We start from the raw sequence: 24,600 nt of genomic DNA on the forward strand, positions 1-24,600 counted from the left end.
GCCAGGGGCCAAGGCCAAGGTCATGAGGGTCTGCAGATGACAGAGATAAAGCCCTGCTTAGGGAGAGGGATAGCATCCATCCCCACCGGAAATGCCTCACCCCCTGAGACCCCTGTGCAGCGCCCCGCTGACCCCAGTGGTTTGCCCAGAGAGCTCTGGCCGTCCTCAGGGGGCCCCCACAAAGTGACGAGAAGGGACCCCAGTGGGCCTCCACAGGGATAGGTCTATTTTCTCCTTTCAGGATGAATGTGCTGGTACTGACAACAGAGAACCCTGTCGTGGCCTCAGGAGCCTGAGTGGGAGGTGAACGGGAGCTCCCCTCTCGCACAGGCCACTCCCACCCTGGGCTCCCCTGGGCGGGGCTTGCGGGTGCCCGGCTCAGGCGGTCCTGGGGAGGGAGACAGAGCCCCCACAGCTTGGGGAAGGGTCCGTGTGTTCCCATACCAACACAAAGTGTAGACACCGCTACTCTGGAAACCATGTGCTTTATTTGGAACCTCATTCTGAGGGAACCTCCCCCCTGGGTCATAGAAAAGCTGCAAACCACGTGGTTTGGTACAAGGCAATGGCTAAGGGACTGCAGGAAATCCCTTACCGCTGGGGCCCTCGTCCTCAGGGCCTCAGAATTCCCTGGTCATCCTGACTCTTGGCCGAGCTAGGCCTATGCAGCTAGGACTCCTGGGGTCCTGCTCGGCCCCCGGCATCTTCCTCAGCCGAGGAGTGAGAAAGTGGGTATGGAACAAGGGCCAGAGTCCCCACCCGAGGCCCGGGCCTCTGTCCTCCACCTCGGGCCAGCGGCACGGAGCAGCCACTGCTCCTCACATCCGCAGAGCCCTGTTGCTCCGGGTACGTGTCAGCTCTCGGGTGAGGGACCACGGAGAGTGGGATGCCCGCGCGGACAGGTGAGTGGCCGCGGGCCCCGCCCATCAGTACAGGTCTGCAAAGGGCTTGGAGTAGTTGAACATCAGGTAGTCCATGTAGTAGAAGTCGTAGGTGCGCTGTCTCTGCAGGGCCGAGAGCTGGGTGAAGTACTGGTGGGTGATCTGGGCCGTGGTCCGGGCCTCCTGCGAGTGCCGGTCTTTGAACTGGGGGAAGGTCAGGTTCCGCGGCGCCCGGATGAGGCTCAGGAAGAAGTTGGCATCCTCCTCCATGCTCTCAAACTTGCCCACGAAGTCATAGTCGATGAGGCAGGGGCTGCAGAGCCGGCTGACGTGGTCCCAGTGGATGTCCATGCCCACGGGCCGGTGCACGTCCAGCAGGTACTGGACGAACTCGGGGAAGCGCACGCCGGAGCCCGTCCGCAGCGCCTCGCGAGAGGCGTTGGCCCGGTACCGGGCCAGGATGGCCTTGCCGAAGACAGGGTGGTAGTAGCTATTGGGGTGCTCGAACTTGTCGCGGAAGGCGGAGACCAGCCTCTCGAAGGGCTCGCGGACAAAGAGCATCTTGGTGTAGGTGCTGAGGCGGTGCAGGATGCCCTGGCGGTCGAAGGTGTCCAGCCGCCGGAGGGCGCCGCCGTAGTGCACGGTGTTGTGCTGGATGTCCGCGGTGGACGAGGCCAGCCCGGCCATCACCATGAGCACCCGCTTCCAGTTGGAGCAGCCCGCCTTGGGCACCTCGCAGTACAGCACCCGGTGGCGGTCCTCCACGAAGAGGCGGGACACGTGACGGGGCGTGACCGCCCTGCGGCTGCTGCTCCCCCGGTACTTGGCGCACGCCTCGCGCATCACCCGCTTGCGCTCCCGCTGGCTCCGCTGCAGGGTGACCCAGTGGCCGGCCGCGGCCCAGGGCGCCGGCCGCACAAAGGCACCGGCCGAGCCGTTGGCCGGGACGGCTGCTGCAGCAGCGGGCGTCTTCTTGATGAGCAGGCGCCGGCGGCGCTGCCGAGGTCGCAGACGGGCCCCCATGTTTCGGGGGGCTCGAGGCCGGTCGGGTACCAGCAGGTTGAGGCCCCTTGGGGCCCGGCTGGACAAGTCTCGGGTGACCTTCTCCGTAGGGGCCTTCAAGTCACCATCCCGGGAACTGCCTGGTGGGAGATCCTGAGTCAAGAAGAGAAATAGTTATCAGGGTGGACACGGCAGCTGGGCGCTGCGGGTCACACAGGTCAGACGCTCACAGTGGCCGGGGTCCCTGCCCCCTCTGTGGCCTGAGTTTATTCCGGGTGAAGGAAGAGACTAGCTGACCCTGTGGGATTTGACCCCTCTGGTCTGAGCCTAGGTCCGGTCCCCAAAGGCCCCCCACCCCTAGCTGGCCATGGTCTTGAGGCAGAGGTGCAGGTATCTTTTCAGCCGCGAGATGGCGCAGGCCTCCCAGGAACCTGCACCCGGCGAGGCGAGCCGGCGGGAGCCGGCGGCCTGAGGAGGCTGGCGCAAATTTACTGCCTCTATTAGCACAAGTCCAAAGCTGCCATCCGACAGGAAAGGGAAATTCATGGGGCCAAAGCCGTGGGCTTTGTTCCCAAGGCCCCTGGGAAGGACCGGACACATTTTTCTTTCCAAGAATGAATTCAACAAGAGCTCCCAGTGTTCTCCCCTGCCCTCCCCAACTTTCCCCAGGCTGCCGGTGCTGAGATTTATCCGACTCTCAGAACTCACGTTGTAGGGCTGCTGTGGCCTGATGCTGAACTTTATTCCTGAAAAGCAGAGAGGACAATATTAGCAGAAGAAGTACCATGTGGCTCCCAAGGACCTGCTCACGGGCTCTTGATGCTGGACACGCGGGCTGCTGCAGGGCACTGGGGGTGGGATCTGCGAAAAGGCAGTTCAGGGGGGCAGAGAGGAGCAGGCATGGCTCAATATGAGGGTCCCTCAACTCCTCTACCCACATGGAAAATGAGGGTGCAGCAAGATGTGGTCCCACAGGCTCCCAAGCTGATGACTTCTCAGTATCTTACCTCCCAATGTGACCTGGAAGGTCTCGAAAGGTGCCCTGTCCAGGTGTGTCCACACATCTGCTCAGTGGAACAGCCAGGAATCTCATAGCACTGCCCCGCACCCCCACACAACCTCACGCTATCATTAAGCCATGGGGAAAGGACCCTTCAGAAAGCTCTGCCCATCCTCTCTACGCATTGGCAAGCCCTCGATCTAGTCCATGTGGAGCTTCTGTACTCGGAATCCCACATACACCCACACCTTTGCACACACAGGCCTGGGAGTGGAACACATGCCTTCCCTTGGATGTGCCTCCCCACTGTCTCTGGGGAGTCCTCTAACCTAGGCATCTACTTCGAGATTTTGGCCAACTCGGCTGGCCCTGGGGCTCTGGAGTGAGCTGGCCACCTCCTGCTCACGCTGGTCTCCCCCAAAGAGCTGAGCAGAGCCCAGGCGTGGAGTGATTGTCTGGCAAGCACTTGGCACTGGAGGAAGATGAAGACAGATCAGTGCATTGCTGACCACACCCCACAATGTCCCCCCCCCCCCCTCCCTTGAGCTTCGCTGAGGCCAAAGTCACCGGGATAACAGGCTCTGAGGAAGTGAACCTTTGGTCAGAGAAGATGATTCTGCTTCACACTCTGGTTTGTTTTGAAGGAGGTCCTAGGGAAACATGAGGATTTCCTTTGGGGGAACTTATTTCGGAGTCTCGGCCTCCTTCCCCCATCCCTGCCTGGCCACCGAGACATCAGGGCTTTTCCAGCTCTGGTGCCACTGAAGCGGCGGTTTCTACTCTGAGGCTTTGCCAAAGGCCACGGTCACAATCCGAACCAGCCACCCTTTAAACTAGGGAAGACTTGAACTTCCAGTTGGCACGATGGGGCACACCTGACCACGTTCTGGCTGCTGCTGGGCTGTGTGTGCGAGATGTCCTGGGCGCCCAGCATGGGGCCCCATGGGGGTCCTGCCGCCTCTGTATACATGGTATAGGTCCAGTGGCTGGAGCCCAGTTGCTGAGAGGACATCCAGGTCCTCTGTCCCTGACCCAGGGACTCTGCCGATTTCTCCACGAGGTCCAGTCTTACAGGTTCAGCCACTGCTATGACCCTGACCTCATACTGGTCAGTCTGAGGATGTGCCTACACGTCTCCTTCATTCACCAGCTACCGAGGAGGTGGGGACGCGAGGTCACCCCTGGGCTGGAAAGCAGACATTCCCGGGGCCTACTGGGAACTTCTTCAAGTTCCAAACGTGGCACAAAGGTGGAACGTGGGCACGCTGCATGTTTCTTTTGTTGCAATTCTTTTCTTTGATCCCTTTGGGCTGGGAACAGGGGTGTGCCCTTCCCCGGGCAGAGGACAGAGTGTCCGTACCTTCCTGGGCATCCCCAAGCTTATGGGCAATATGTGTGTACAGGTGGGGGGGGGCCCTGAAACAGGGCTTCCAGACTCTTCCACGGAGGCTGAGGGGGAGCTCCACATAGAACTGGCTGCACCCCTTGGGGCATGGGATGCAAGCAGTGGGTACTTGACCCTGAGACAGGAGTCTTTTCACATTGAGTCCCTCACCAGGGTCCTCTTCTCATCCCAGAGCGTACTTCCCTCCTGCCAGCCCCCCTCCCCCCACCCCTACCCTTCTCTGCCTCATTCCAGCCTGAGCTTCTCCAGCTCCTTTCTTTCTGACACACGCGGGTTTCCTCCTGCAGCCAGTGATCACAGGTCTCTTCACCAAAAGGGACTCACTGCACGTTCAGTTTTCCTCCACACTGCTGGGTTTCCTTAATTATTTTCTTCTGGTGACGGCAGCTGGCTCTGCTAAATCACCTCTCCTCCTCAGAGTCTCAGATACGGGAATTTACTCTGCTTGTCAATCCTGTCAACTCGTCAAGGTATGGTGGCACTTATTTATATTCCTTTTCTAGAGCAAATGAGTCATGCCAGATTTGGCCAAGAGTGGGACTCAAAAGCCGCTCTCAAAAGGCACCCTGCCAGCCGGTGGAGCTGGACAAGGATGTGCTTATGGAGATGTCAGCCCTCACAGCTGTGATCTCCCGCTGGCCCTGTCCTCACAGCCTGGAGGGCGGTGGGCTGTGGGACCTGTCCCATTTTATCTGTGCAGACTGGACAGAAGGGTGCTGAGCCTCAAGGGGGTTTTTGAGGTTGGCCCACTTGAAGGCTGGAGAGAACATTCCTGCTGGACACAGCCCCGGTCTGGGGGAGTCCCTGACCTCTTGGCCACTTTTACCCAATAAAGTCAACTCGGCTGCAACTGTCCCCTTTGAAAAGAATAACTGTCTTGTGGAAAACCCAACAACAGATCTTACGTGGAGCCCGAGTTTGCCACAAGCTGTATGTTCTCAACCTTTCAACTTACCACAGCTCACTTGGCAAAGACTGACCCTCTCCCATATGCCATTTTGGAAGAAAGACAGGAAGTTAATGAAGGAAATGTAACAGGCTCTGCCCCCTGCCAGGGGCCCACTGGCCCTACTTTTCCTGTGGAAGAAGCCACTCTTCCATGCACTGCTTGGATAAAAGCCAAAACAAAGATCACCCCTAGCTCTGAGCAAGTGAAGGCCTTGGGTGCCTTGAGGCTGGGGTCTGCATACCCCATAGTGGGCTGCATTCAGGACACTGGACAGCTCTGTGGAGTGACCAGGGAAGGGGAGCTAAGGGTCCTATTCTGCTGCACCCACGAAGAAGGTATTGCCACCAGGAGCCACCAGACTCAGTGCCGTGGGGGGACTTATGCCGGGGTGGGGGGGCGGCGGCGGCGTTTGGCCTCAATATAACCACCACCAGCCCCTCCCAAGCCCTCGAATGGACATGCAATCAAATAGAAACAGTGGGCTTGCTGACCAACACAAGCCACAACCCCTAGCCTCCTTTTCCATTTGATGTCACCAATGTTGCCGCATACCTCCGCAGTCTCCCTCACCCCCACCCTGCGGCAGAGGAATCCCAAGGCCGGTCATGTACATGCTCCACGTTCAGCGTCTGAGTTACCTGTCTTCTCCTGTCAACATAATGTTAACAATCTGTAAGGGAGCTTCATCCCCTGCACGGCGAGAAAAAAACAACCCCTTTCTCTTTCTGGACAGATGACATTTGCAGAGCGGTTGAAACACAGGCTGTACGGTAAGAGTGAGCATTGGTGAGAATAAACAAGGCGTGAGTTATTGAGACTGCCAAGTGGGCTCCACACTGTGAACTCTTCATTGGCTGAGGGTTCTCCTCTGAGTGTTTGGCTGAAAGCTTGCTGGTTACCTGCCAAGGGGAGGCAGAGGCTGATGATGGTGTATGTGCCCAGTTTCTTCTAATTAGGCTGTGAAGCCTGGGTCTGGGGCAGAGCTGCGGAGGGGGCTTCATGGTCACATGGGCTGCTGCCTCCTTCTGTCCGAGTCACAGGAGGGAGACCTGCTGGGTTCGGTTCTAAAGCCCTAATCTCTGCTGCCCAGGACCCACAGAGGGTCAGGCGGTGTAGCCCGGCGACACTGATGTGAGTTGAAACAGGACCCGAGTCCCTGGAAAGGGCTGGAAGTGCCGCATGAACCCTTGGTTGACCACGTCTGAGGACAGCGACTGCTGTGGTGGCTGCTCAAATCTCAGTCCCAGGTCCTGATAAGTGGGGAGAGGGTCCCGCTACCCTGAACGCTGCGGCCTGGGGGCAGACAGGGCTGCCCCAGAGGAGTCAGACCTGCAAAGGGAAACAGATGGGAGAACGGAAGGCGCCGGCAGGGCCCTGGGGCATGGGTGTGAGTCCGCAGTCCCTGCTCTGTGCAGTCTCAGACCTGCGGTCCTTGGATCCTCAGAGCTACATCGCACTATGTACCCTGGATCTTCTGGTGGCTGTGCCTGCGTGGCCACCATCATCTGTTCTGTCCACCCACAGGTCCACTTCTGCTGCCCAACAGGCCAGGAAACTCCCAGGGCTTGCAGGCTGGCCTGAGCCAGGGAAGACACTGGAAACGAGGCCCCCACTGCATCTTGCTTCGCCCCACGTATGAGATACAGAGTCCAAGCTTCGGTCCCACCCCAGACTCCTGGCAGGCGTGTCTGCCGGATGAACAGCGTTGCCCTGCTCTGCTGTTCACAGAAGCTCCCGCACTGAACACGTGTGCCGTGAGAAAGGTCTCTGTGCCGTGGGGCAGCCGGCAGGGCCCGGCAGCGTTCGGGTCCTCACGCAGTGGTCATGAGCCACAAGGAGTGAGGCAGGGATGCTGGCAGGAGAAACTGAGCCAGGAGGGTGTGCTGCTCATTGGGATCAGGGGAGAAAGCCCCGAGGGAACTGCCAGGCCCCGCTCCGCAGGAAGTACAGAAGGGCTCTGAATGAGGGGCTCAATTCGTCCTCCGTGACCAGGCCATATATATGCGGGGGGTTTATTTTAAGGAATTGGCTCATGCAATTGTGGGGGCTGGCAAGACCAAAATCTGCAGGCTGGAGAGGCAGGGAAGAGTCAATGTTGTAGGACGAGTCTGAGGGTCCCCTGGAGGCAGAATTCTCTCCTCCTTGGAGGCCCTCAGTCTTTTCTCTTAAGGCCTTCAACTGATTAGACGAGGCCCACCCACATTATGGGTAACCTGCTTTACTCTAAGTCTACCGACTTAAATATCCACTACATCTAAAAACATAGCTTCACAGTAACATCTAGACTGGTGTTTGACCAAACATCGGGGCACGGCAGCCTGGTCAAGCTGACACAAAATTAACTGTCACAAGGGGTATAATAATTTCTTAGGGCTTGCGGTAACAAAGCACCACCAAACTGGGTGGCTTAAAATAACAAACACAATTCTCTCACAGTTCTGGAGGCTATATGTCTGAAATGAAAGTGTCAGCAGGGCCGTGTTCCCTCCACAGCCTCTTCTAGCTCTTGGCAGCCCCAGACGCTCCCTGGCTTGTGGCCACTGAAAACCAGCCTCTGCCCCCATCTTCCGTTGTGTGTGCCTGTCACTTTTCTTCTTCTTCAAAGGACACCAGTCATTTTGAATTTAGAACCCACCCTAATGACCTCATCTTAACTTGATCACATCTGCAAGGGCTCTATAAGGTCATATTCACTGGTCCCAGGGTTTGGGACTTCAACATAATTTGGGGGAGGCGACACAGTTCAACCCCTAGCAGGGGGTAATGTGACCTCAGGGGGCTTTAAGAGCACTCTAGAGGCAGGGGAGGAAGAGTCTGGAGGAGGTGAGAAAACATGTCCCCAGCTGATCAGTAGATTGTGTTAGTTCTCCATGTTCTTGGGCAAGGACCATGTCTTTTCTGTGTCGGACAGTCTGGCAAAATGCCTAGCACACAGCAGGAGCTCAATAAATGCTCGTGGAAAGGCTGGTGCTGCTTGGGCTGAGAGCTGCCCCTGGAGGAGCTTCTCCAGCTCGGTCTAGCAGCCTGTCCACGCCACCCAGGAGGGGTGGTTAGATCTACGACGCACCCAATTGGCGGCCTCCCCTTGCCATCTGTGGGGCACCAGGCCAGGCCTGTGGCCCCAATGTGGCCACACCTCCTCCAGCTCTTCTCCCACCAGCTCAGGCTCTGCCCTCTTGAGGGGCAAACCCCTCATCGGCCTCTGATGCCTCATTGTGAGCCGCTCCCTTCCTCTGGGGAGGTTGTTAATTTATGCAGATGAGATGCAAAACTGAAGTTTAAACACACTCAGCAATTAGAGGGCAGCCTGGACTCAAGGCACAGAATTCAGATGGAAGAAGCCTCACCGAAGGGTCTTAAATTCTCACTTGTGATCACAGGAAAATCCGACTCATTAAATTCTCTGCTCGGGCTCCATGCACAGCCGTGCCCGCCTCTGCTGCCCCAGGCCCAGGGCAGGGAGACAGGGTTCCCGGCTGCTCTGCGGTCAGAGTGTGGACCTCAGGGAGAGCCAGGAGCCAGGCCAGGAGCGCCCCGCCTCCCACCCGGGCAGGGCGGTGGGTGGTGCCGCAGGACCCTCTCCTCTTGCCTCAGCCTCTGTGGGTGGGCTTCTTCCAGTTGTTCGAAGACCACCAACCTCATGGTGAGGCGACACAGTAACCCCTGACCCTTGGCCCAGGCCAGAGGAGGGGCTTCCCCTCCCTTCTCCTGGCGACTCCACTCGGAGTCATAGCTTTCAACAAGGGGTCGTGTATTTTAAAAGAAAAGAGAGCAAGAGCACAGCTGCGTGACCTTGGACAGATCCCTCGACCTCACCGAACCTTAGTTTCCTCATCTGTAAGATGGGATAAAAACACCCATCTTGCAGGTCCATAAATGTGCAAATGAAACAGGCACGGTGCCTGGCACAGAGAGCCCATGGGAGGGAGGCCGCCAGAGCCTGGGGCTCCTATGGCCGGGTCACCTTCACAGCAGCTGAGTTCCTCTGAGCCCAGCTCCTGCACCAGCGCGGGGACTCTGGGGTCTGGGACCTGTCTGCAGAGGAGGGAAGCAGGAATCTTCCCGTCTCGGGCTGATGGGCACCTGACGGCTCTGACCGCTACTTGTTTTGTTTAGCGATTCCATTCCCTCGCCTCCGTGATTAGGATCCACGATTCAACTGGGTGGTTCTCTGTCAGCTCAGCCTGGGCGGCGAATTCCCTTTCGGCTGTCAGAGCGGGGCACTGGAGCTGCCTGTCAGTCAACCAGCCAGCCAGTTAGCCGGTCTGCAAACCCAACAGCTGTTCTGCTTTTCCACACTCACCCATCTGCCCATCACTTGAAGGGATGTCCCTGAGCATCTCCCCCCACTCCAGTATGCCTGCCTATCCGCAAGGAAGGGGTCCCCAGCTCCTGCTCCAAAGCTCTCCTCTGTCAGAGCCTGGGGGCAATTCCTACCATGTTGGGGGGGGGGTCGTGCACCCCCCCCCCCACAGGGGCCACGCACTGCACTGTACCTTCACGTGTGCATGTCACATGGAACCAACGAGGGACAGCATGCACACTGAGGGGGTGCATCACACTGCTTTTCCGTGCATGCATCCTGCCGTGTAACGCAGCGTGCTCTGGGTGGGGAGTGTGTGTGTTCACGTCCGTGCACAGCTTCAGAGAGTCCGTGGCGCATGGCTTAGAACAGGTCATGACTTTCCTGCCTTCGTGTGTTCTTTCAACACATGAGCCTGGAAGGATTAGCAGGAGCCTGTGAATGCTGCTGCAGGGGAGAGAGAATGAAGTTCCTGACACTGGCCGGCTAAGCCCCAGTGCCCCCTGGCGGCCCATCTCTGCCTCCCCTGCAGGCGACAGAACACAGCATGCTGGCCAGCACCGTTTGTCCATTCTCTACACACGGACTGAGCACCTGCGCGTGCCAGGCAGAGTCTTACACACCGGTGACCGTGTCCTGGCCATGAATGGGACAGTCATGGCCCTTGCCCTTGTGGAGTTTACGGTCTAGCCAAGAAATGAGGCACGGAGCAGTTCACGTGTGATGGTTGCAGGGGCACGTCAGCAGGTGGCATGTGACAGGGGAGGGGTATCAGGTGAGGTCTCCCTAAGGTAGTGACAAGTCATCGGCGCCTGGGGGTAACGAGGGCCTTCCTGTAGGAGATCGCCTTGCACCATGAGACCAGGGCTTACGGGATGAAGGGACAGAGAGACCGAAGGGTGTCGAGAAATGTGGCTGGCGGGGGGCAGCAACCTGGGGGCCCTATCGTCCTGGCAAAGACCCCTCGTCTTATCTCCTGAGGCCCAAGGGGAGTCTACAAAGGCTTTAAGCTGGCAGCTATTTGGAACTTAAGGACCATTCTGAGATGAAGAGCGGAAGACAGAAGCAGAAAGGGTGGCCCGCGGTGGTTGCCACCGTCCAGCGAGGACACGTGTGAGGCCTGAATGCTGGCGCTCATGGCAGAAGGCGGAGGAAGACGTGGCGAGTATTTCGGCAAGAATGAGCAGGGCGGTGCACGGTGAATGCTTAACCCTGGCTCCCTGCGTGGTGGGGAGGACCAACTCTGTAGTGCTTGCGGACTCCTGTGGTGTAAACACTTCTCCATGGCCGATTTCAAGCTAGTGATGTGAACAGGGGGTTGGGCCCTTGTGGGCTGCTGGTGCAAGCCAGCTCTGGGTCAGTACCACCTGGGGACCGACTGGGAGCAGAATAAGGGAGATTCTGGTTTCTGGCTTGAGCAGTGGGACCCTGATGCCATTTCCTGGGGAGGGGGTGCAGATCCACATTGAGTTCGAGAGGTCTACGGGGTCTCCCAAGTGTAGACGTCCAGAGGGCAGACGGAGGATGCGGGAGAAGGGGATGAGCTGGGCGGACGTATGCGTGCAGAAGCAGGACCCGGCCTGGGGTTGTCCGGGGCCTGGCGAGGGTGCGTGAGAGGAGGGGCAAGCCGGGCTGCGGCAGCCAATCAGAGTCTGCCTTTTGTCCAGAGCCCACAGGGAGCCACAGACTCAGGTTCTGGGCGACTGTGGCCAGGTCAAACGGCACTCCTCCTGCTTGGCTGTCAGGGGCCAAATTTGGTGTAAGTATCGGTGAATTCCCACCAGAGGTTTCCAAGACATAAAAATGAGTGAGTCATGCTGGAGCCTGAGGCTGCCTGTTTGCAGGGGGAAGTGCCCGCAACACCAACTGGCCCGGCCCCGTGATGGGCGCTTCTTCACTGGAACCCAGTTGGGCCATCAGAGGCCGCCGGCGGGGCAGCCTCATTCCTGTGGTGGCCCCGTCACAAGATAATGATCGGTCCAGCTCCGGCTGGCTTCAGGATGTGTCGTTCCGGCTGCGGCGTCAATTACTGAGCTGGCCTGTGGCTGTCAGACCCGTCACAGCCGCTGCCTGCGATACCCTGAGAGCCGCAAAAGTAAATCCGTTCTAGCCGATGCTTCCTTGGAGCTCCCCACTCCCCAGCCACCCTGGTGGCTGCAAGAGCCACTCTGCTGCAAGAGCCGCTCTGTCCTGAGGGACACACTCCAGGCCCCCCAGGGGTGGGGGTGGGGGAGTCAGGCTCCTGGAGGCGGGCCCACAAAGGGGCTGCCTAGGGGGCTCAGGGACGGAGGCGCCCCAGAGGCCGTGCACACGTGGTCACCCCTACTGCCCACCGATTGCACCCAGAGGGGCCCCGAGCCTGGGCAGCAAGCCCTCCCTCCCAGCCTGACTCCGGCAGCTGCAGCTTTAGGCTCTCCAGTACCACAGAGACCGTGGAATGGCAGCTGCATTTCAGGGATCGTCCCGTGTGCCCCTGAGCAGAACAGAGCCTCTGGCGACTCACAGGTCACCAGGGTAAGCCTGGAGTTGCTTGGAGCACTTGTGGGCAGGAGCTGGCAGTCAGTCCAGCTGATCCCTGCCATGCACCTGGATAGCTGCAGTCCATATCTGAGAGGAGATGTGACGCCCGAGGCGCGGCCTTGAATGTCGAGTCACACCCAACCAAGGACTGGGCCCCCAGCAGCTCAGGGAGCCTCTGGCCAGCTTCTCTGAGGGGCAAGGCCTGGAGTATAGCAGTAATCTTGGCCTTGGTGGATGCTGACTGTAGGGGACACCACCGTCGCTGGACATCCAGCCAAGACCCACCTCCTTTCCCTTCTGACGGGCCAGCCCTTGCTTCTGCCCAGCCCGGTGCCCTGGGGTCCGGCCAGCCGAGGGCCACACTGGGCTGGCTGTAGTCTGACCGCAGCCAATCCCTGGCCATCCTATCCTCTCACCACTGTGTGGTGGGCTGGGCTCCACACCCACATCACACACTCACACAAAGACTCACAGCCCCCGGCTCAGGGAAGGTGACCAGTTCTGGGGCACTGACAGCATGGCTGAGATAAGACGGAGGGCCCTGCCAGCTGCATATTCAAAGGTCTTTCTAGAGGCAACTGGGGAAGGGCCCAGAGAAGAGTAAGGCCTAAAGGAAGGGCAAAACTGGTTAGGATTCTTACATCCTAACACAGGTGAGAAATGGGGTGCCTGAGCTCAGGCAGTGTGGGGAGATGGGAAGAGGAGGGAGGGCTGCGGGGCTCGGTGAGCCGGTGTGTGAGGGGGAGGGTAGGAAAATGTCTGTCCCCCCCCCACACACTGTCACAGGGAGGTCCAGGGGGACAGAGGGCCGATAGGGGAGAAGACCCGACCCCGAGGTAGGCCATATCGATGCAGAGACACGAGATTGAGTAAGGCTCGCAGACAGAAGCTCTCAGCTGGCAACAGTGCAGCGCGTGGGTAAAAACTGTCCAGACACAAACCATGCAGCCCAGCCCTGCGCCTTCCAGCATCCTTGAGAGCACAGCCAACATAACGCCGCATAACAACACCCTCGTTAGCTCTGAGCACAGGAATATTAAGTAGAACCAAACCCTGCAAATGTCATCCAGAATTTTCACAACTGTGATGTGCACTGAGAACTTGCCGAAGTCTTTAAGGCAACCTCTCGGCCGAGACTCTGGGTCCCCTCCCGTCTCCGGCGTTTTGGGGGACGCCTCCTTAACTATGAGAGGCCCCATCTGCTGGGAGCCCGATGCCCTTTGCCAGGGTGGGGAGGGGCTGCCGGGCTTCTGGAAGGCACTGTCTGAGGTCTCTGAACCTTCCCTTCAAGCTCAGCAGGTGTCTTCAGGAAATGAGAACCGCCGGCCTTGCAGATGGAGCCTGGTCCCGTGTAATGGCTGCTCGAAGGTGGTGGGGGTCTCTGTGAAAGAAGGAGCTGGCGACGGTCCTGAGCTGTTTTCCGGCTTCCTTTGAAGTCCGACCGGCGGCAGCTCTCAGGATGACGTGAGCCATCGCAGGCACAGAGACGGCCCCACCCGGCTGCGTGTTTTTCCTGTGGAATTAAGACTCTCCCGTCTTCCAGACGACCCGGTGTGTGTTTTGGGCACCTCTTTGCAGTTGTGAATATGCTATTCCAAGAAACAAAAGGAGCCCGGCTTGTGCCTTCGGCTTTCCACGCCTGTGTGTGGTGCGTATGAGGCGCTGCTGGTGGAGGTGTGTGTATGGGCCGTCCACTCTAGAATTAATGATTCGTGAGCTGGGCGAGAGTTGTGCAGCCCACCGAGGCGTCTTCTGCAGGATTAAACGTCATTCCTTCTAATGACTTGATTTATGTCTGGAGGTTTACAGCTCCAAACAAAATATTGTGATGATGGCAATAAATCACGCCGGGGCTGCTTACAAACGGCAACGAGCATGTTTTCTGTTTGTTCGGGAGGTGGTTACAGAGCGAGGGGGTGCTGTGTAGGAGCACAGGGAGAGCACAGGACACATGGGGTGTGGGGGCAGTGGGCAGCGTGAACGGGGTACAGCAGGCTTTGAATACCCGAGGCTTTGTGAGAATTTGCGATTGGAGACGGCGGGGATTTTGGAAGAGCGGGACGTGTACAGGAAGGGCACTACCCTGGGTGCTGGGGGCAGTCATGGGTGGCGGGCCTCCTGAGAATGTCATTTCCAGCTTTCAACCGCTGTCTGCCCGGCTGCATCCCTAGCGAAGAGCATGAGCTAGCTGAGGTCAGGGCAACGGATCCTCCCAAGGATGACACCTTTCCTCTGCGCTCAGGACAGCTTCTGGAATACACCAGGGCCATCTTCTAGTCTGCAGCCCTGTCTTGGGCGGGGAGAGAGCAGGATGGGTCAGGCTAGAGCCGCTCTGTAGGGCTGAGCTCCTCAGGAGAGTGAGGACCAATCTGGCTGCAGGCAGGCGCCCCTGGGCTGGCATCTCTCGCTCAATCAGTAGAGAGTGATCCCTTCCCACTGAGACCTCACCCTGCCAAGAAGAGCTCAGAGGAACACTGACGTCAGCCTCAAGGTTCAGGAAGAAACTGGCAGCTCTCGTCCTTGGCTGCAGTATTCTGTCAGAGACGCCGTCACCCGTGCCCCCAACATCTGGGACAGGCTGACCTTGTGAGGCAGGGCAGGGGCTGGGGAAGGCGTGGGGTGGGGGGAGGGCACAGTGCAGCAGGACCATTCCCGCCGACCAGCTACCGCTCTGTTCTGGCCAGAAGTCTGTGAGAGCAGGAGGCTCCTCCTCGGTGAAATTAATCCTGTCCCTGGCATCTAAGCCCTGGGAAAGAGGATGGGAGGAGGTAGAACTGGGATCAAGTGTCAGGGAGGGTCTATTCATCCCAGGGGAACACAGCACGTCTCTTCAAGGCAGAGATGTGTCGCCCTCAGAAGAGCCCACGGCCTAAAATGCCACATCAGAGACACTGCCTATAAGAAGTCGTGTTACAGGGTGACTCAGGAATGCTGGGCACTGGGAGAAAGTGATCCACTACCAGGTGTGTGGCCCCAGCCCCTGCTCACGGCACATTTGACTGGCAAGTGGGGGTGGGGGGAGTCTCGTGTGTTGTACAAGGGGTGTCTTCCACGTCAGATGTGATGGAGCACAGGTGATGGGAAGACGGCACGTGGGTGGCACACTGGTGGCAGCTGGGCGTGTGGGTGCGTGGATGGTGGGTGACAGACAGGTGGATGTTGGGTGGTGGGTAGATGGTTCGAGATCCAGAGGAAAGGATTTGAGACAGAGGCCAGGCAAGCGCTAGGGCTGGACAGGTGGGTAGCTGGAGAGGAGACAGGGATGGAGAAGCCACAGGGCCACAGACAGGCTCCAGTCCAGCCCCGCTGGCTAAAGGCACAGCCTCTGGTTGTGCCTTCCCTGGAGGCAAGAGGGACAGCTCCAAATCGAAGGTAAGCCAGGGTCCCCAGTGACCCCCTTGGGCCCTGAGGGTACGTGTTTCGCTGTTGCGAAAAATGACCCTTCCCTTTCCACCAAACACCAGAAGCCATCTCCGACGGCAGAAGACAAAGCTCTGTCCATCTTTGATTAAAACAAGGGCAAAAATAAAATGCTGTTTGTTTCATGAAGTCTGGCAAATTTTGATAATGAAACCCTTAGAACGTATAATACCGAAACCTTTCTAATTCCAGGCAGATAAGGAATAATGGTAACGTTATTTCAACTTCAGAAGCAAGAAATAACCTTTTATCACCTAATTTAACAATGTTACTGGGAAAATATGTTAGGAGAATGTAAAATGCTATTTAGATGATAAAATATGCTGTCTCGGATGCCAAGGGTTTTAATTGCCACGATCAGAGTCCACACACACTTCCACGCCAGCTCTGACAGACACTGCTAATGACGGTGGCCATAACGAGGCACGGCGGATGGGGTCACCACCGATTCTGCCATCTCCCCTGGGAACTGCCAAACCCGACAGCTGCCCGGGCTTCTCGGTGCTCATCAACATCACTGCCTTGTGAAGTATGAATCGGTTCCGATATTAATATTAATCGGCCAACACATTCATATTAATCAGCTCATATACGCTTCCCATGACAACGAGAGATAAAGGAATCTTATTATGTGGTGGATCAGGGAACACGGAATATCTAAGCGTACTTCCTTGGGATGCACAGCATAAAGGAGCCCAAGCCTCTTAGGCATGTCGTCTCCACAGAGAATGGACCTGGGGTGCACGCATGGGCAAAGTCACAAGCAGGGAAAGTGAATTCCTCTCCGAGGGGCAGGGAGGTGTTTCTCCCCAGTGGGTGAGCAGGTTGGGGGGGACGGTGGCGGGTGTGGGAGGCTCCCACAGCCCTTCCGCGTGGGGCGCGATCTGCAGGACCTTCCCCGGGGACCAGCAGGCTGCACAGAAGTGGCCCCCGGACTATCCACAGCGGGACAACTCTGCCCTGACCCACAACCCACCTGGCCCTGGTGGAGGGGAAGTGTTGCTTTTGTATTTGTTCATTTGGGGCCCAGTGGTGCTTGAGGACAGAAGGGCAGCTAAAGGAATGCTCTGTGCTCTTAGGCATTTCAGCAGGCTTGGTTGTACTATCCCTGTTCTGCATGAGGGCAATGAGTCTCAGGGAGGTCGGGTGTCCCGCCCTTGTCCACACCGCTGGTTGGCTGGGTGGGTGGCAGAGCTGGGGTCGGGGCCATACCTGACTCTGTGCCCTCGTTCTAACCACCGGGTAGCTCGGGGGACAGTGGGCTGGCCAGGGAGGAGGTCACAGAGGTCTCAACACAGCCATCACAGGTCCAAACGGGCACCGGGGGTTCCTCCTGGGGTTCCTCGGGAGGCCAGCCTGGCGGGCGGTGGCAGGTGGGGGGGAGGCGGAGGTGCGAAGGCAGCGTCCTCTCCGCAGGGCTTGCTTCCCGGCACCCTCACTTGCAGACAGCCTCCACAGGCAAAGGCACGTCTTGAGCACAATTAACATTTTAAGCACTAATTATTTTACTTGGGTGTCTAAGTCTGCGGATCCTTCAATCTCAGTATAATTGGAGAAAAATGGTCGTCAGTTATTGAACAGCAGGGGGGCGGCTCCATGCTTCCCCAACACCAAGCCGAGCCGAGAATCATCCGAACATATGGGTCCCCGAAGCAGCCGCCGGGCGGCCGTGCCAGGCGAGGGTGCGGTGGGCGGGCCTCGGGCACCCTGCCCCACTGTCCCTGACATCTGGTGGGAAGGCTTTTGGGCCGAGTTAATGACTCGCCTTTTTACCTTTTCCATTTTGTTCCATCTTCTGCAACAGCATCTGTTGCAAGAAAACCAAATGCAAGAGGAAATGGGATTCATTATTAAAAGGAGAGCTTATAACGTCCCCTTCGCTCCCCCTTGTACTTGATAATAATCTGAGCTCATAATGAAATCCTCGGCCCCTCCCTGGCACGGCTAGAAGGGTTGCAGGGGTTGGTGGGGGTGCACTTGCCTGCTGAGGGACAGGTGCTATTCTGGAAGGGAGGCTCAGGGCGAGGGGCTTCGGCCCACCGCCCACTACTGCCTCTCCTCTCCCTGGGGGGTGGGTGCCTGGTGTCCAGTGTCTCGTGGGAGAACCATGAGGCTTTGGTGTCCAGACTTGTGGAAAACTACAAAGGAGGTTTTATTTTGCTTCGCCTATTTTTTTCCTTTGGTCTCCTCTGAGCAACCAATTAAGAGGATGAATAGCTCTGGACCCCTGACAGGGAGACTGAGAAGGTGGGCCTCCCGGAGCCTGGCTGCTGGTGCGGGGGGTGGGGGGGGTGCGGCTCTCTCTCCCTCTGGGTAGCCTCTGTGCACTGCCTGGGGGTGGGGGCCCAGAGGGAGGAGTGGTCTAAGACACAGGCGGCCGGTAACTTTGGCCTCTCCTCAGGGACAGGCCCTCAGGCCCAGGTAATCCCAGAGGGCAACGAGCAACAGACTCCGAGGAGGCAGCGGTCTGTCCCCCTTGGTGACTTCACTGGGGCCAGAGCCCCCGACGAAGGCATCTAGTTTTTTGTTTTTTTTTTTTTTTCAACGTTTATTTATTTTTGGGACAGAGAGAGACAGAGCATGAACGGGGGAGGGGCAGAGAGAGAGGGAGACACAGAATCGGAAACAGGCTCCAGGCTCTGAGCCATCAGCCCAGAGCCTGATGCGGGACTCGAACCCACGGACCGTGAGATCATGACCTGGCTGAAGTCGGACGCTTAACCGACTGCGCCACCCAGGCGCCCCCGAAGGCATCTAGTTTTGCATCCTCCCAGCCCTCACTGTGACCCCTATGATCCCAATCACTGACTCCGAGAGGGTCTCCTAAGTGACCCATGCTGTCACCATCCCCCTCAGCACACTCTGCTTGGGTCCCATTTCTCTCTCAGGTTCCAGACCTGTTTGCCTCTCCTTCTCGGGGAGGGTCCCCATTTCTTGGGCAGGCCTGATGCAGAGCCCCCTGACGCAGGGGCTGGGTCCTTCCAGGACTCACCCCACTGGCGTGTCTCTGAGCAATGTGGTTCCCTCAGTCACATCAGGGAACCTGGGACCTGGGGTCACCATGAGCACCGGCTCCAGGCTTCACGGAGGCGCTCAGGCCCTACGGGACTCATGCAATGCAGCTCGTGAACACATAGAGGGCAAGAACCACTCAGAGATCCAGAGTGCCTGCCACGGCACCTTGCCTGACCTGTGCAATGACCCTGGCCCTTTTGTGACCCTGGCACTGTGTGAGCCCAGGCACAGTGCCCTCCACAAAGGCTCCTGCCTCCCTTCCCAGGAGAGTAAGCCTGGCCTAGAAGGCTGGTCTCCTGTCTCCGCAGCCCGGGGCCTCCGGGAGGGGCACCCACTCACCACACCCACGGTGCCTCAGAGGAGAGATGTGGCAGGACACCAGCCTGCTTGTCCACGGAAGAGAGGCTGCAGCACCTGCCCGAGTGACCAGCCCCACCGCTCTCTGCTCTCACACCCACCCAGCAGTCCTGGTCAGCGTGGAGGGCTTTGATTCCAAGCCCCAGTAGCCGAAAAGATCCTGGTAGCCCTGGGCTCTTACAGAAGCTCATGAGGTCAGTGTGATTTTGACCCAATGGGACACATGAAGAAACCGAGATGCACACATGTTAAGCCACCCAAGGGTGCACAGCTGGTAGATGGCTGAGCCCGGATTTGAACCCAGTTGTCTTTGGCCCCAGGGTCTGTGCTCGCCACCTGCTGCTTTCTCATGGTGCTGGGCTGGTGGCGGCAAGGTGGGGCCCTGCTGAGCACGGGACACGGGCTGCCCTCGCCTCCTCGCCTCAGTGCTCAGCACCCCTCCTCCCCACAGGGGCCTCTCGAGTGCTCCCCTCGGGGTGGGATTCTCCTTGTGGCCCTCCCTCCAGTTTCAGCCCAGGCCTTAACAGAAACAGCTTCCGGAACTTCTCTGATGCCCTCAGGTGTCTGTGCGTACCTGTGGGACATGAGCTTCCCAGCCTGACTTCTTTCTTTAGACTCTCTTTGTTCTCTGCTTTCGGTCCTGGCTGCCTTCTGACTGCAGCCCCTCCTCCCTCCCTGCACCGGCCCCCAGTTAATGAAGGTGGCCTGAGCACCGAGCATCCTCATAGAGCCGGTGGCCAGCAGCAAGTTTTCTGTCTGCGGCCTCAGTCTCACCATCTCTATAATGGGAAATCAGTGGCTTTGTTCCCAAAGACAAATGTGTCTCCCAGAGGATAGGACGATGTGAACCACCTGGCCCACGCACGGGCTTGGTGAAGGAACACACAGGAACGCCCCGGTGTGTTCACACAGTAAGAGCCCCTGGGTGTCCCAATGTGGGCCAGATGCTCTATCTCCCCCTCCTCAGCTGGGACCCCAGCCCAGGCTGCCAGCAGAAGTGGAACCTTGAGGAAGGAACGTTCTGCTGAAGGGGCACCGGGGCTGCTGGTAGGAACAGAGCCACAAGCCGTCCTGCCCCAAGTTGTGGATCCGCTTCCCGCTGGCTGTGGGGCCACACCCAACATGCATGTGGAAGACAGACTGATGGCAATGAAGACTGGAGAGAGCTTCTCCTCACCCACAGCAGGTGGGAAGCAGAGTGCCTGGGGCAATTGAGACTGTGGATTTTTCAAGGTCCAAATGTATTGATGGCCTGGGTTTAACAGCCCCACCAGGTCCAAAGAAGAATTGCATGGATGTGGGGGTCGGGGGGGGTGGGAAGGGAGGCCTGGGCTCAAGTCAGATGCTTAACCAACTGAGCTGCCCAGGTGCCCCTATCATTTATTTTTGTGACATAGCTTAGAACTGGCTACAGTGGGCAGAAATGAGCAAATGCCACCATTTGCTTGTCCCTTGCCTCCAAAGCACATTAACCACCACGTGGCTGGTTGTAGACCACCTCCAGGAGGAAGGCATCGCCTTCCAGAAGCAGCTCCTGTCGGTGGAGGTCAAGTCTCTGATTAAGGGCACAGCTGTGAGCCATTAGCAGCCTGCACAGCAGCGGGGGACAGGCACACCCACCAGGAAAGCAGATCCGGGCAGGGCACCCACAGCATCTATTATGAGTGATACCAAGGTCCAAACTTGAAGTGACCCCACAAATCAGTCCACTCATTTTTTATTCTGGGGCTCAGTATTTACAGGCCACTCCCTGGAGTCAATCACCTCTGCTTTTACCAGAAGTATTCCCAACCTGAAATTATTTATGACTCGGCATTCAGGGAGGAAAAGCAATTTTCTCAAAATGTCTGATGTCATGATATATTGTCCCTTTGATGTGCATGTGCCAAAAACGATGGCTCTGTAGGTCTGCCCCTCAATTACAAATTACCCTGAATTAAAAAGGAGAATTAATACTGCGTGGCAGGATGCTAGCTCAAGTAGCATCCAAAGAAAATGCCTAGAGCATCTTCTGGAAAAATACATGGCTCGGAAGAAATTACGAAATGCACCAGGGCTTTGGTCAGATCGCTGCTGTCTAGGGTTCCTTCGTAAAGTGATGCTGGAGTGCAGGGTAGCCGTTGGCCTCCTGGCTCTTGGGGTCCTGGCCACGCCTGACCACATACCTGTGTGCAGGTCCCAGCACCATTTCAATAAGGACAGCGATGCCTGTGTCCAGGTGTGCTGTGACAGCGAACTCTAAGAACATGCCCACCAGCAGGGGAATGGATAAAAAGTATGGCGTTTCCGTACAATGGAATGCTCCTGTCCATAAAGAAGAAACAGACTACCAATATACACATGTGACAATGTGGACGATGCTCACAAACATGCGGAACAAAAGAAGCCACACTGTCCACACTGTAGGGTCTCACCCACAAAGTTCTACAACAAGCGAAACTGATCCCTAGCGAGAGAATAAGACAGGTGGCGCATCGGTGCCGCGGGGGACAGGGACAGAAAGGGGTGAGCAGGAGCACGAGGGAAGGTTCTGGGGTGAGGGAAATGTTGTATATCTTGAGTGGGGTGATGGTATACATTTGTCAAAGCTCACAATGAAGGTGTTTCCCTGTATATAAATTATACCTCAATTAAATTGCTAAAAAATTGTATGAGCGGATTTTAGAACTCTAAAGTGCCGTGTGAAAAAAAAAAAAAAAGCTATTTCAGTTTTGCAGACGTTGTGCTTGTATCTCAGAAACCAAACGGCAATACCTGGAAGGAAAAAGCTTTTATAGAACTGAAAAAAGAACCGAATTCAATAACATCGGCTGCAGTTAACTTTCAATGATCCTTGAGTAAGCAAAGCAATGTGGAAAAAATACCCCCCCTCCCCCTCTGCAACCGAAGCCTTGGGCAATCCTTGCCAAAGGTGGGAAAGAGCGGCCAGGTGAGTGGGGGCTGGGAGCCGGAGGTGAAGGTTGCAGTCATGAAACTGGGGGGGATGATGGGGTGCACAGCCATGTTTCCCTCCAGAGGTCAGTCACCTCAACTGAGGCTGTATCTTTATCCTGGGGGCTGCCTGTAACCAACAATGGGTTGATGTGGAGTAAAAAGGCTCAGACCTCTTGCATCATTCAGGACAACTCTTCTGGCCCACCCACCTCCAGAGCTCCATGTGGGACTGGCTGGCTACGTCACAGTCCAGCTTCTTCGCCTGCCCGATTGCTTCCTTCTCTCCCCCCACAGGTGTCAATTCCATCGGAAACTCCCTCCTATACGCTCCCTGCACCTCCTCTGAGTCTTCCTCCCCAGGAATGTGGCACTCGGTGCCTGCCGGTGGTCTGAAAATGCAGATGCTAAGATTTAAGGTTAGACTAGAATCGCCTGGCAACCAGCCACCAATGAGGACCCCAGACCTGACTGTAGGTGGAGCACAGGCAGCCCCTGGCAAGACGCAGGAATGCGATTGTCAAAATTTTTCCTGCGGGTGAACTAGGACGGCATGCCAGCGGAAGTGCACTGGTGTGTCCCAAAATGTATCAAAATGTTGAGAAATATGGGGCAAATGGTAATTGAGGGACAATGGTATTGGTTGGCTATTGCCTCTTTGGCAAGCTATCAAGAGACTTGTCCTCCGCAGCAAGAGGACAGTTGCGGGGCTTAATGGTAAGAGTGGCTGAGCTGCGGAGAAGGTGAATTCTCAGCAGTGTCAGGTGCCTGATTAAGAAGGACTGGGACCCTGAGAAATAGGGTGGAGACACCTAGATTGTATGTGAAGAAGAACGGGACCACACCCAGAAAGAGGTGAAGGACCTGGAAAACAGGTGCTGGCAGGAGCCAGGAGTGTTCACCAAACTTGATTCTGAGGGTGTCAGATAAGCAAGCAGAACATAAAGTTGGATAAGGAGGAATACTTCATAGGGGAGCATTCTCCTGGCATACAGGATTTAACAGCATGGCAAGGACCCCAGATGATGTTGGTAACACACTGCTAGGATGCTCTTGGAAACACAGAGAAGACCATGGCGCACACCGAATGAAGCAGAAATGACAGAGCTGCAGGGGCAGACACTGGATGAGGAGATCAAAGCACTCTCAGAGGTGATCCATGAAAAGCTGGTCAACCCACCACGTGATGATGTTCTGTGGGAGGTCCTGGAGGCTACCCCCTTGGCTAAAGCAATAGAGAATTCACTGGTGAGAGCGACACCAGCATCAATGAGAAGCTCAGAGGCGGCTCTCCTCTGTAGGACGGGGCTGAATGTGGGAGATACCATTGCAGACCTGGATTCCTAGATAACAAGGGGGGACGATAGGATCTTGAAATGATAGAAGCCACATGGCAGTACTTGGCCAACATAAATGAATCTTAGTGAGCAGCACTGTCAGTGTGGCAGCCAAGAGGAACTGACCTGCAGTGAGCTATGAAGATAGTTACTAAAACATGACCACCCTAAGGGCAGGAAAGATGCGTGACCAACAAAGGAATTTATTATTATTATTATTATTATTATTATTATTATTATATATAGAGAGAGGTAGGGAGAGGGAGAGAGAAAGAGAGAATCTTAAGCAGATTCCACACTCAGCATAGAGCCTGATGCAGGGCTCAATCCCATAACCTTGGGATCATGACCTGAGTCGAAGTCAAGAGTCAGTTGCTCAACTGACTGAGCCACCCAGATGCCCTTAAAGGTATTGATCCACACATATAACCAAAAGAAGTCAGGGATGAAGAATCAGGAGGCTAAGGGCAGCTGTCCTAATAAAAGAGTATGTATGATCCCTTGGTCAGTTTTCAGATCCAGAACCAAATGACTTAAGGAGAGGTTAGGTCCCCAAGAAGAAGTCTATAACATCATGGCAAGTGTAAAAAGTAAAGTTTCCCCAGTCCTTCCCCAAAGTGACATGTAGCCATTTATTTGGTTAAGTATACACTGTGGGGGAAGGGGTACACCCAAACATTTCTAGAATTGACATTTACACATGGGGATTTGATCCTTGGGAATCTGTAGGGTCACTGTAGCCTCCTGGTAGAGTGAGAGCATACAGAGTTCAGGTAAAAAATGGCCCAAGTTGGGTTCACAAACTTCCCTACTGAGTGATCATTCTCCCCCAGTCCCTGGATGTATAATTGGCAGAACACCCATGTCTGTGACCCCTGGGACAAGAGTTATCATAGTCAGGAATGCCTAGTGGAAGCCTTGGAAATTTACTCATCCCCTGAGCCAGGATATTGAATCAAAGGCAGTATTACTAGAGGAATGGCAGAGATTAGTACTACCTCTAAAGACCTAAAAGTTCAGGGGCACCTGGGTGGCTCAGTTGGTTAAGCACCGACTCTTGATTTTGGCTCAGGTCATGATCTCACGGTTGTGAGATTAAGCCCGAGTTGGGCTCCACACTGGGCATGGAACCTACTTAAGATTCTCTCTCTTTCTCTCTCTTTGCCCCTCCCCTGCTTGTGTGCTCTCTCTCTCTCTCAAAAAAATAAAATAAAATAAAATAAAATAAAATAAAATAAAATAAAATAAAATTCACCAGTCTTGTCCCTACATAAGATGAATGGGTTCTGGAAGAAGACAGATGACCATGAACTCTATCAAGCTTTAGCTCTAATTGTAACCACCGTGGCAGGTGTGGTATCTTAGCTAGAGAAGATTATGTGGCCTCAGGTATGCGACCACTGCTCTAACAAATAGGTTCTTTTCCATCCCTGTCAAAAAGGAGTCCCAGAAACAGTTCACCCTGACTTGGAATGGACAA

General features: G+C 56.3%; 1 protein-coding gene across 3 annotated transcripts in view; it reads right to left on the minus strand.

The window, feature by feature from the left end:
• Positions 1-466: 466 nt before the first annotated feature.
• The window catches only part of CHST8 (carbohydrate sulfotransferase 8), a 124,355-nt gene continuing 100,221 nt past the window's right edge, over positions 467-24,600 (minus strand). For all 3 annotated transcript variants that reach the window (XM_040446208.1, XM_040446210.1, XM_040446209.1), the window contains exons 3-4: positions 2,592-2,629; positions 467-2,036 (exon numbers count right to left, since the gene is read on the minus strand). In XM_040446208.1, the coding sequence (XP_040302142.1) occupies positions 927-2,036; positions 2,592-2,629 (1,148 nt within the window). In that variant the 3' untranslated portion in view covers positions 467-926. The remainder of the gene's footprint in view (positions 2,037-2,591; positions 2,630-24,600) is intronic.

Source organism: Herpailurus yagouaroundi, unplaced genomic scaffold, assembly GCF_014898765.1.
Source record: "Herpailurus yagouaroundi ecotype Mexico unplaced genomic scaffold, PumYag 194, whole genome shotgun sequence".
NCBI classification, from domain to species: Eukaryota; Metazoa; Chordata; class Mammalia; order Carnivora; family Felidae; genus Herpailurus; species Herpailurus yagouaroundi.